The sequence below is a fragment of the Stegodyphus dumicola genome, chromosome 10 (assembly GCF_044657685.1).
Source record: "Stegodyphus dumicola isolate Sdum_Otavi_A_Nest chromosome 10, ASM4465768v1".
Lineage (NCBI taxonomy): Eukaryota > Metazoa > Arthropoda > Arachnida > Araneae > Eresidae > Stegodyphus > Stegodyphus dumicola.
In genome coordinates, this window is record NC_140777.1 from 21,434,157 (window position 1) to 21,447,408 (window position 13,252).

Sequence of the window (13,252 nt, forward strand, 5' to 3'; positions counted from 1 at the left end):
ATAAATTTTCTGGATAGTGTGTCTGGCTGTCATGTAAATACGATAGTGATTACGTGGCGGCATGTTAAAGGCGGTATGAAATTTATATTTCTGCTATTCGAAAACGCATTAATTCATGGTAAGTGCATTTTATTTTATCCTTGTTCTTATTTTGTAGAATGCTATGTTCATTGGTTCTTTAGTATGAATTTCTGTCGTTATTGTTGTTTTTTTAAATTGTTTGAAATTTATTTTAGTTTATTTTATTGTTTAGTGTCTAGACTGTGCAATTCGTAGATGTTTTTTAAAGTTGAAACAGAACGCTGTGTGCATGGTATTATTTGAAATTTATTGTTGTTACGTTATTTTATTAAAGCGAGGAGTGCGTAGATCGTAGATTCCTTCCTTGCCTAAATTGTGCAATTCGTAGAATTTTTTTTAAGTTTAAACAGGATGCTGTGTACATGGTATTCTTTGAAATTTATTGTTGTTATGTTAATTTATTAAAGCGAGGTCTGCGTAGTTTGTAGATTCGTTCGTTGCCTACATTGTGCAATTCGTAGATTTTTTTTAAGTTAAAACGTGTCGCTGTGTACATGGATTCTTGTCAAATATTTTTGGTTAGAAACTTTACGTTTTTGCTATCTAAATTTTTTGTTTTTCTTTCGGATTTTTAGCTAAATTGTGTGTTCAAAACGTAGTTTTTGCATGTGTGAAAACCGCGTTTTTGGAGACATTTTAGGCTAAAAGTTCAAAATGTAGACAAAAAATTTAGATAGTAATATAGCAGCGTGAAGTTTCTCGCCAAAAATATTTGGCGACTTGAGGGCGCATATCAGAGTAGTTCCTTACTTGCAAAACAATTTAAAGCATTTTATGTTGAAACAACTGCCTGTCTTTCATAGTATGTTTGACAGTACCAATAATCTTCAGGAGTACTGAAATTCTATTCGGTAGCATTGTTAATAAAACTAGAAAATTGTACATTTTATTACTTTTGAAGAGTCATTTGCACTTGGATTCATTACACAAGTAGTGGTTTGCTAATTTTGATGACTTTGGGGATCCATAAAACTATTCTGTCATTTTAGAGAATCAGTAATACTTTTTATTTCAATTTAATCATCTAATTGTGTGTCACACCTGAAATCTTCTCAAATGTTATTGTTGGAAAAGCTTTAACAATATATTATCTGGTTAAAGTTTTAGGACATAAATACTGTTTTTCTCATTATTTTAGATGACCATAACCAATAATAAAAGCATTAATTAATTATTTTAAATGCATATTTTGGCGGCCTATGAAGTCAAAATATTTTATTGGTTGGAAACCTCATTCTGCTTGCTTAATGCTACGTTAACAGCCGTGTTACCAATTATCATTAACCCCCCTCCCACCATATTTTCTTCTACGAACTAGCATCTGTCACCGAAAACTTCCTTAATTATATGAAAGTATTTCCATCTATTTTGGAAAAGTTCATAAAATATAACGTGAAAATACGAAAAAATAATTATAAATAAGTGAAGAATAATTTAAATCGGCAAATGCGAACAACGAGGGTGATAATTCAACAAAATGAATGTTAGAGGAATGGCTGCAACCTTCATACAAGCGAATAGGTTGAATCCGCCGGATTACCAGGTTTGAACTATTATCGCCAAAGTTCCCGATGTTTACATTTGCTTGGTTCTTTGCAGAAGTGTTTTGAAATTCTAATTAGATGTAAACAAATTTCATTTAATAATAATTGAATGCCCCGGAAAGCTTCAAACTTCTTTTTTATTTATTTATTTTTTTTTAAAATTAATCTTTGGATTATGGCAACTTGGCAATTTTTTGGCAAAAATTTGGCAACCAACCCTGCTACAGCAACCTGCTAGTTTTGTTTTCACGAAGTAAAGGCATTTTTTTTTTTTTTTTTTACTCAACATTTTTTCCAACAATCTGCTAGCCGAATTACTCTTATACTAGAACTTTTATGGAACAAAAATGCTTGGAACTACTCTGATATGCGCCCTCAAGTCGCCAAATTTCTCGCCCTTCACGCTGCCATATTACTATCTAAATTTGTTGTCTACATTTTGAACTTTTAGCCTAAAATGTCTCCAAAAACGCGGTTTTCGCACATGCAAAAACTACGTTTTGAACACACAATTTAGCTAAAAATCCGAAAGAAAAACAAAAAATTTAGATAGCAAAAACATAAAGTTTCTAACCAAAAATATTTGACAAGAATCCACGTACACAACGACATGTTTTAACTTAAAAAAAAATCTACGAATTGCACAATGTAGGCAACGAACGAATCTACAAACTACGCAGACCTCGCTTTAATAAATTAACATAACAACAATAAATTTCAAAGAATACCATGTACACAGCATCCTGTTTAAACTTTAAAAAAATTCTACGAATTGCACAATTTAGGCAAGGAAGGAATCTACGATCTACGCACTCCTCGCTTTAATAAAATAACATAACAACAATAAATTTCAAATAATACCATGTACACAGAGTTCTGTTTCAACTTTAAAAAACATCTACGAATTGTACAGTCTAGACACTAAACAACAAAATAAACTAAAATAAATTTCAAACAATTTAAAAAAACAACGATAACGACAGTAATTCATACTAAAGAACCAATGAACATAACATTCTACAAAATAAGAACAAGGATAAAATAAAATGCACTTACCATGAATTAATGCGTTTTCGAATAGCAGAAATATAAATTTCATACCGCCTTTAACATGCCGCCACGTAATCACTATCGTATTTACATGACAGCCAGACACACTATCCAGAAAATTTATACTATGGTTCACAAATAAATAAAATCACAAATCCCTACTTCTATCATGCAGTGCCATTAAAAATAATCTCCCAGACCGTCTTTCCACACTTCCAAATACCCACTACCCCTCAACAGGATAGCCACAATCATATTTCCTTTTGTCGAACTTCAATTCAACAACTACCATTTTATCTTTCCCTCCCATCTTCTCAGACACAGAGGCGAACCAACGAGCTCCAGCGAAAGATTTTTCAACGTCAACAGGGTTGCCATAGAACACGAAATCGCGCCAAAAACCATCGCAGAACACATATCGCCACATTTGGTGAAATTAGGGCGTATATTAGAGTTGTACTAAATGCTTAATCATGACGAAGATTAGGTGCGAAATTGGGAGAAAGTGCAGAATCGCAAACTGCTTGCCGCGTTTTTAAGAATTGCACATACACGGTATCATCCATGTGCGCGTCAACCAACTTTCACTTAAAAAAGCATCCCAGAATTGCACAAAATGGCATTGCGCACACTCTTGACTTTATCCATGTACACTAATAAAGTCCTAGCTAGTAACTTTTATCGCTGTTATGTCGTGGAGCAAAAACAATTTTATTTTGCACCTGACTGCCACTGGCTCCGACATAGCAATTTGAATACTCTACATCTAAAATTTGAAACATCATTCCAGAATTTTAAATGTTTATTTAATAGAATTCTATTCATATATTTGCAAGTTATACACTATAAATACAATAAACAAAATTTGAACTTATCTGCGCCAGCGTGAATAAGCCTGGCATAATATTCTGAACTCGACGCAACTTTAGCAGGAAAAATACCGCTAATTCAAACACAAGGTTTCATCCTTTCCAATGCAGCTAATTTTCTAAATATATTTTACTAATATCCGTAGCGGGACAGCGGATTCCATTTCATTCACCCAAAACTCAAATGTTATAACGTAATAGTATCGCAAAAGATGCAAAAAACATCGACTCAAAATATTAAAATCTATAGAATATCATCTGCTGTTGCCATTCCAGCACTGCCAAGTTTTTCTTCCTGCAGCTGTTGCCAGACTTATTCTCGTTGTATGTGAGAGGTACAACAATCGCCTTACCAAAATGTCGCCAAACTACCTGTTACCATATTTCAAAGATTAGCCTTTTTTTTTTTACTAGTACATAAAAGATCTAACATTGTGGTTCTCAACCTATTTTGCCCTATTCCACCCCTTTCGTCATTGCTAGAAGATCATTCTCATCATGCCCTTCCTTTTCAGTACTTGAAAAATGCATATGTATATTTATTTAGATTTCTTAACTTGCTTTATAAATTAAACAACAAAAAGTACAGAAAATGTTGATGTACAACCAGGATTTGAATAAAAATAGTTTTTTATATTCATAAACCACAGCTCCCAACTGTGGTTTTTCTTCTGGTCTCCTGGTATATTACCAAATCTCCCAGTTTTCAGTTTTTAGCCTTTATTAATGAACATTTTTCCCAGAAATGAATAAATTTCATTGAATGAATTAAACTTAAATTGTGCTAATTCGATCTTTTCACCTTTAGTGATTTTCAGAATAATTTTTCTTATTAAATTTTATTATACTTGAATTGTATTTTTTATTAATTTTATTAAACATCATCTGATCTGAATTATCTTAATCTAATGGAGATATTTGTAGATGTTTACGTCAGGGTTCAAGCTCTGTTTAATCAATTAATATTTACGTCTAATTTAATTTTATTTCGATCTACAGTACATTACCAAGTTTATCCGGATTTAAAGTACTTTGATCAGTAAAAGCTTTCATTCACTACTTGAAAATTTCTCAATTCATACTCTATTTCGATTTTATTTTTGCCATCAGTTCGTACTCTATTTTGATTTGGTGTTTAATGTGTGAGCTACAGTTGAACACTTTTTTATAAAATCTTCATTATTTTTCTGTAGATGACAAAAAAATATTTCAATTCAGAAAAACTGTAAATTTCAACATTACACTGATCGATACATTATGTAAGTATAATCAGACATCAAGCTGGTCTTTACCGTACGGTATCCCTTGGTTTCTGGAAAAATCAGAAAGTAGTATTGGTTGTTCGTGAAATCTAAAAACCCCAATGTTGGTAACCGTAATGTTGATAATGTTGGCAAAACTTGCCTTGGAGAATTTTTTTTTTTTTTTTTTTTTTTTTTTTTTTTTAATCGTTAAGAAGCCGTTTTTCTGCGAATATCACCAAATGTGTTGTGATAAATTGAGATTTTGGCTATTTTTTGTAATAGTATTACTTCAGTATGGACCGGGATTTTTTTATACTTACCATTCTTTTCAATTGATGTGTTCAGTTGCACATGCATTAGTGTTGTATTTTGATGTGGGTACCATCATTTGAATATGTCTGAGGTAAGTAAGAGGATGAATGTTGATGGTTTGGGTTCTATTATGTGTATTTATCCACCATTAACAGCAGATAGCCGAAACAACCAAAAATTTAATTGAATTGCTTACATGGAAGATGGTGGTGGGAAGCTTGAAAGTATGCTCATGATAAAAAGGTATGTTAAAAAATTGACGTTTCATTTATTTATTCGTCTCCGTATGTTAATTTTTGTTAAAAGATTTGTTGTTTAGTGTTAGGAAATATGCATTTTCGGTTATTTGTTCATCTCTGTGAGTTAACGCAGCGGCAAATTTTTTCTGGTCAACATGATAGTTTTAACTTTAAGTGAAAATAGGTCGATGTGTTCATGGACAAAGTTAAGGCAGTGTGAAATGCCTGGTTTGTGCAATTCTCTGATTTTTTTTTTTTTTTTTTTTTTTTTTTTTTTTCAAAGTTAAAATAGGTTGATGTGTACATGGACACCGAGTTTGTGTAAGTCTTTGACTTCTTGTTTTGGTTTTGTGTAGCGGGGGGAAAGATCGGCACCATCTTGAAATTGGTGTAGATCTGTGGTGATGGCGATAAGGAGTGCGCCTTGCGCCCTCCGATAAGTGTGGCAACCCTAGAGGAGAAGTTTCTTACGAGTAGCGAGCAGAGCGAAAGAGGCAGGCTGTCGGGCAGTGTGCGCGAAGTTCCTAAATAAAGCTTAATTTTTATTGTGCACTGTGTCTTGTTAATATTTATATTAATGCAGTAAGAACATAATCTGTGATATGGAATTCGAGGATTGGTGGTAAAACATAACAGGAAATCACCATAGATCCTTCCTGACGAAGATCTTGGCGTCAAAAAAGAAATGATTCGCCAAGGGGTACTGTAGAGTAAATTTTAACCCAGAGCCATTTAAAAATTTAGCCATTTGAGCGTGTTGCATATTTTTTTGTTAGTAGCATTTCAAGGGTGTTCCCCAAGACATGACTTTCCTAGTAACTTTCTGTATCTCCACTTGTAAGTTCAAGTGTTTTTCTAAAAATTGTTAATGGCTTTGTCGAGACTCTGCTGCTGTTGGTACAGGACTGGAATTTCATCTTCCAACTCACTTTCATTTTCACTGATTCCTTTCTTTTCCCTGATAACTTGGATGATCTCTGCATCACTCTTTTCACAGCCTGATATTTTTTTGGCAGGTCTCATCATGCATTTCTTCATCGCCACCCTTGTCTTCTGGCACATCTCGAGAGTTTCCAGGAATTTGCTTTGGATGAAAGCTGGCTTTTTTAAAGCAATTTGAAATCAATTGGGAGTTACTTCATCCCATGCATTTAAAATAACATGCATAGCATCTAAAAGAGAAATCGACTTAACAGCTTCTCTAGAAGAACAAACTGTGTCAGCCATATCAATTTCATGGTACTTTTCTGTTATCAGGACCAGATTGAGAGATGTATGTATGAATGTGTTCATGTATGTATATATGTATGTATTTGTCTATACACACATACACATGTATGTATATATATGTATGTGTGTATACACATATTGTGCATACATACATAAATCTGGATTGGATAACAGAAGAGTACCAATTTCATTAATAACATTTTAAACCACTTCCTTCCTGTAATGGGTCTTCAATGCTTATATAACATCCTGATCAGAATGAAAATTGTAATAGGAGGAAGGAAAACTAATTTTATATTCTTCAGTGAGAGATCATATGGATGGGCAGTGCAGTTATCTGACAAGTGTACCACTTTTTCTTACTGAAGTTCTTTTTCCCACTTCATAAGTAAATCTCTAAAAATCCTTCTTGTCATCCAAGCATTTTTATTGCTATAATAGGCACCCTTCGGACAACGAGATTTTCTACTTGCACCGATGACTAATGGAGTCTTAATTTTTCTGTCTGTATTACACGTTAATAACATAGTAACACATTGTTTCATATCTCGCTGATGACTCACTTTTTAATATTAAAATGTGCTAAGGTAGGGCTTAAAAAATATATTTCTATTTCAGGCAAAAAAAAATTTGCTGATTTGTTGGCACTGTTCCTATTTCCAAGTAAAATAACATCCAAAACATAAAAAATTTATAAACTCAATAAACTGCATTTTAAATCAAAATAAAACAAGGAAATAACATGAAAATAGAAATACATGATGTCTAATATGTACAGTAACAAAAAGGAAATATCGACTTACTTATTTAGAAATTTCTGTGTCTAGTAGCGCATAGAATTCCTTAACATCCCAAAGAATCTGTATACTGCCATCGCCATATAAATTCACAAAAGTGAAAATAAAAAATATCCTCTGTACTGCCGGAGGCTTTCAGATATTAATTAAGGCTAATTGAGTGTATGAGATAGGATTCAGTTTCCCTCATCCCTTCCTTAGCAGGTAGACTTAGCTTTGCTATAATTAAAATGAAAAACCAGATATTGTTTAGCTTTTTAATTCATTTAATTCTTTAAAAAAGTACTTTTCTTTCTGTATATTTTCAGCATTAAACAGTGATTTTTGTTGCTCTGATTTTTTTTCTCTCTGAGGAATCCTTTTTTTAATTTGATAGAATGGCTGATTTAACAGAAATTTTGGATTTTTGGCCTGGAATTGAATTTAATGTAGATTGGACAAGTGAAGATGATCCTCATGACAACAACGATGAAGAAGTTCCTCCAAATAGGTATGTTTTAGCTGAGCCAGGAAGATTTCTAGTACATCTTATACATATATGTATTAGCGGGCTGCAGCCAAAGCAAAATTTCTAAGTTCTATGTTCAGCTGAAGAAAAGTGTATAAAAACATTTCAATGTGAATGAAATTACAGTCAAAAGTCGTTAATTCGGACACCCATAATCCGGAATTATCTAAAATTACAAATTATTATACATTCTTACCATTATAAGGAATATCACTGCCTATATTTTCCTCTACTAAAAGAGATGTTTCATATGTCCAACACCTTGATACATTTCGAACAGTATATCCTCCACCGCCAAGGACAAGAAGAGGGACATTCAATTCCTTCACAAATAATCCGGACCTCAAAGCTTCAAACTTTCTGCGCATGCGTCGGGTTGACGTAAGGCCTTTACGGCTGAGAATATGCTTGTGCGCGTGCGCAAAATACGTTTACGAGTGCACGTTTAATGTATAACGGACGGTATAAGCTAAGCTAAAATTATTTAATTATCTATTTCAGTTAATGTTGCAGATTGCGTTGTTCCTCAATCTTCGAATTGGATCCGGCTTATTATTTTTTGAAGACTGTTAGAGCAAATTTATAAAAGTAAGCTTGAACTTTCGATTATGTCAAATAGAATTTCTGATATATATTTATTAATATGTAAATGATCTACAAAGCGAAAGTATGTTTCGAAGTTCATTAAACAAAAAGTGGAATTGCTACAAAAACTGGATAAAGGCATATCCTTTGTTTATCTAAACTTTAATGTTTGTTTATCTAAACTTTGTTTATCTTTAACGCTGCGGCGCCACGCAATGAATTGGAAGTTGATCTGTCAGCACTATCCTTATCTTCAGGGCAGATGTTTTTATTTTATTTGGCTTATAATTCCTTATTAAATGTAGTATTTCATCTCGATGTACTCCATCTTTGATATGATTTAAATCAAATTCCTCGTCATTATAATTCGCTTCCGACAGCGAAGAAAGTGACAGAGGTTATTGAAAACAAAAAAATTTCAATTGATAAATTTGTCGGTATTCTCGACACGGCAATTATAGGACTTGAACAGCGGAACTTTGTAACTGAACAAGAAATTATGTCTGTTTAAAGAATTAAAGAGAATGTATTATCACATAAAAAATGAAGCAACTTAAACAACTTACATTGAAAGAAATGTTTAATGAAGTAAACAAATAAATATTAAGCTTTTTTTTTTTTTTTGTAAATTTTGATAGCCTTTAGATCATAATTGTTCTTTATTTCATAAATTACGGTTTCATATTTTTAATTTTATAATTTCTGCATGCCATCTTACCAGATTTAAACTGATGATCTATATTCCGGAAAAATCGATAATCCGGAATCGCCAAAGTCCCGACGAGTCCGGATTAACGACTTTTGACTGTATTTCAGTCTCTCCAAGCAACAACCAAATGGTAAATATTTTTTGGGGGGCCAAAACTTTTGACACTTTAAGTTAATACATAGTATATACGTATGACATCATGATTTAAATTTAATGTAATGTAACAACTTTTTCTCAATATCAAAATAATTAATGTGGCAATAACATATCATGTCAATTATCCTAACCCAGAACAAAAAAGTTGCTTAGCAGCTGCTATTTATTTTAAATGTTGATATTAACGAAACATTTTTGACATGCTGTTATGTCACATGCAATATTCTGCTTTCTTCAATGTCAGAATTAATTCTTCAATGCCTTATATAATAATAATGTGTTTAATGTTTGGCATAAAACTTTAAAATCTGTTTTATTTCGAAAAGTATGGCCACTGCTCGCTTTCAAATCATTAAAATCATAGAGTTTGTTAATAAAAAATTTGCATCTCCAGCATGCGAGATTGTTAGCATTTGGAAAAATGAAAGTGAAAATTAGCATTTTCAGAGTTTTTAATTAATATCTTGGCTATTAAAGTCGTACGAAGATGAGAATGGTCAAAATGGCTTCTCACGAATTTTTGGAATCCAACAGTACTTTTTACAAAATTCAACTCCCTGTCATTCTGGAGGAGATAATGTTATAAGCAAATAAAAATAGACATATTTTAATAATATGGATAAGATAAAAAAGTATGTAATTCAAAATTATAATTTAAATTATCAGTAACCCCTTAATTCCTCATTTTTAATTTGGGCATTTCGTCTCTATATTCCAAAAATAGTAATAATTATTTCTGGACTGCATTATTTATAGATCAGTCCATAACGTATGACTCGCATAAAGCTGATGATGTTGCTTATTCAGAACTTATTGCGTATTTTCCCTCTGTATTCCAAAAACAGTGACAATTATTTCTGGACTGCATAATGGTTCATGGATTAATTTCTGGACATGAGACTTTTAGATCCGATTTGATAAACTTGAGAGCTGAGAAGAGTCTTTCCACACTAACTTGAGTAGGAAGAAGACTGTTACTGTTAGGACTACTTCTTTTAACTTTTCAGGATAGATTTTTATAAGTTCCAAAAGAGGTGTCTTGCAAGCGCAGTCATATTTCTCTATTTCTTGAAAAGCCTTGTAGAAATCTTGTTTTTTCATTTTTATATTTAAAGGCTCTTGGTTCTTTATTTTCATTCGCTTTGCCTTAGCCTTTTCAATATTATCCAAAAGTATTTCTCAAAATCTAATTAATCAATGCAATAAATAAGTATCTATATAAACAAATCATATGTAAACAAAATAACTAGAAAAATCTAAGTTACAAAGTTATGGTCTCTCATTCTGTGCATTGTGGAAAAGAACTGTAACACCCCGAAATAGGTACTAGTAGCCCCAGCACTCGTCAACCTGTCGAGAACTGTTGTCCCAGTGAGATTTGCCAATGTAACTGATAAGGCAAGAGTTGTTAGGAAAGATGAAGTGGTTGTAGAATGTACTCCAGTGATCAGCATTAAATGGAACAGTAACTCTCCAGAATCCGCATCTTCAGAGAACATGACATTGGAGTTACTGTAGAATGTAAAATTAAGCGATGAACAGAGGAGTACTGCCGACCATGTCATTCAAGAATTTCAAGATATCTTCTGATGTGGGTCGAACCAATTTGACACAGCATAGAATTGATATCAGGGATCATCCACAAATCAAGCAACATCCAAGACGTCTACCAATTGCTGAATAGGAAGAGGTAAGAGCACTTTTAAAGGACATGCAAGAAAGCGAATTCATTGAGCCTTCAGTAAGTCCATGAGCATCTCCCATCGTCCTCATCAGAAAGAAAGATGGTTCAACCAGATTTTGTGTTGACTATCTCCAGTTAAACGAAGTTGCGAAGAAATACAGCTGCCTTCTTCCTAGAATTGATGATATTCTTGGACACCGCTTGGATTATGTAATGCTTTAGCGACATTCAAATGCCTCATGGAGACTGTGCTGAGAGGTCTTTCATGTGATGCTTGTCTGATATACCTGGATGATCATCATCGTCGGGAAGAGTTTTGAAGAACATTTAGAAAATCTTAGAAAGGTATTTCAGAAAGTGAAGGAAGCCCGTCTAAAGTTGAGTCCCGCCAAATGCAAATTATTCAAACTAGAAATGACTTACTTTGGACGTGTCATCTCTGCCGAAAGTGTGAGTACGGATCCAGAAAATGTTTCAGCAGTTGAAGGTTAGAGACACCCCGAAAATGTGCATCAGCTGAGAAGTTTCCTGGGTCTTTGCATCTACTATAGGAGATTTGTGAAGGACTATTCGTATATCGCAAGACCGCTTCACAAGCTGACAGACAGCAAGCAAAAGTTTCCGGGGACAAAAAAATGTGAGGATACATTTAACAACCTGAAGGAGGTTCTAACATCTGTTCCAATCCTAACACATATTCTCAGCTCAACAAACCATTTATTCGCGACACAAATGCAAGCAATGAAAGTATCGGTACTGTTTTGTCCCAAGAAATTAACAGCCGAAAACATTTTGGGACCTAATAGAGCAAGTAGTTATCTAAACAGGAGAATAATTACTGTGTGACCAGGAAAGAGTTGCTTGCCATAGTTAAGGCCATAAGACATTTCCATTATTGTCTCTGCAGCAGAAAATTCCTGCTCCACATGGGATCATGCATCATTGGCCTGGCTTTTAAATTTCATTAATTTTTTTTTTTTTTAAATACTAGTAACTGAATACCAAACAGCATGGTAAGTCCAAGTCTTCCAGATCATCACATTCATCCTCTTGGTTTACAGTCTGTTTATCTAAGGATATAATTTCAGCTTCTTTGAACCTTGCTATTATTGACAATGTTTTTACCGATTTCCACGCACTTCCTACCCACTTTGCAACTTCTTCATAAGATGCTCTACACATTTTATCGCTTTTGGTATACGTATGCAATCCTTCACTCATCCAACACTCCCACCGCTTTCGGACTTCAGCTTTGAAGGATTTATTACCTGATAAATCTAACTGTTGTAAGATTTTTGTCAAACCATCAGGAATTATTGCTTCGGTCGTAGACAATTTTTGACATCTGGTTTTCACTGACTCAAGTAAATGAGCACCCATGGAATCCATTATCAATAACCCTTTTGGTTGGAAAAAAGATCCCATACGACACTGCCAAACTTTTTGTAGCCGCTCATGCATGATTGTTTCAAACATTCAGCCGTTCTCGTTTGCACAAATAATTACGTCATTAGGAAAATCTCTCTTCGGAATAGTCTTTTGTTTAAAAATGATCATCGGCTTTAGCTTGTCACCGTTTGTGGCACATTCTAACACACATGTAAATGACGTTATTTCATGCCCCGTCGTAAGCACAGATACGGTTTTTGCACCAGTTTCATCAACACTTCTGTTTGCAGGAGAGTCGAAAGCTAACGGCGTTTCATCCATCTGTGACCGAAGAAGTTTTTTTTGTCAATAATATCTGTCACATATTTTTAGAAAAGATGCCTTTTTATCCTGCCAGTCCATTGGTAATTGTTGCCCGACTGTTGTTCTAGTAGGCACAGAAATATTTTTTCTTTTCATAAATCTGCTACACCTCCTTTGAAATCATTATATTCATTCGTTTTGCTATAAATTTTGCTTGGAAGCGAATTTTTACAGCTTTTACATTCCCTTTCCTCGTTGCTCCTTTTTCCAGTTTTCAAGGTCGTCCTCTAGATTCGGCCACCTTACAGTATCACTTCTTACGCTCGTTTCTGTTGTGGCATATTTTAAAGTTCTTTTTCAGTCTTCCAACGTCGAATACAACTCTCGTCAACTTCAAACTCTCGAGCTGTTGCTCGATTTCCAATTTGCTCAGCACGTGAAATTACATTAAGCTTAAAACCAGCAGTATAGCTTCTGTGCCGTTTAGGTGACATTTTCAAAAATTTTCCACTCTCTTCTTACTTAAAAACTATCCAACAAGTACTTGTACCC

The 13,252-nt window shown here is 33.7% G+C and overlaps 1 protein-coding gene across 6 annotated transcripts in view; it reads left to right on the forward strand.

Annotated features, from left to right (window-relative positions):
• Window positions 1-13,252, forward strand: part of LOC146994912 (inositol polyphosphate-5-phosphatase A-like) — a 222,044-nt gene that overhangs the window by 2,833 nt on the left and 205,959 nt on the right. For 3 of the 6 annotated variants that reach the window (XM_085824739.1, XM_085824728.1, XM_085824736.1), the window contains exons 1-2: window positions 5,282-5,343; window positions 7,743-7,856. The exons of 1 other annotated variant lie outside the window; for it this stretch is intronic. In XM_085824739.1, the coding sequence (XP_085680865.1) occupies window positions 5,297-5,343; window positions 7,743-7,856 (161 nt within the window). In that variant the 5' untranslated portion in view covers window positions 5,282-5,296. Of the gene's footprint in view, window positions 1-5,281; window positions 5,344-7,742; window positions 7,857-13,252 lie in introns of those variants that run through there. 2 more of the 6 variants (XM_085824735.1, XM_085824730.1) reach the window with 2 other exon arrangements.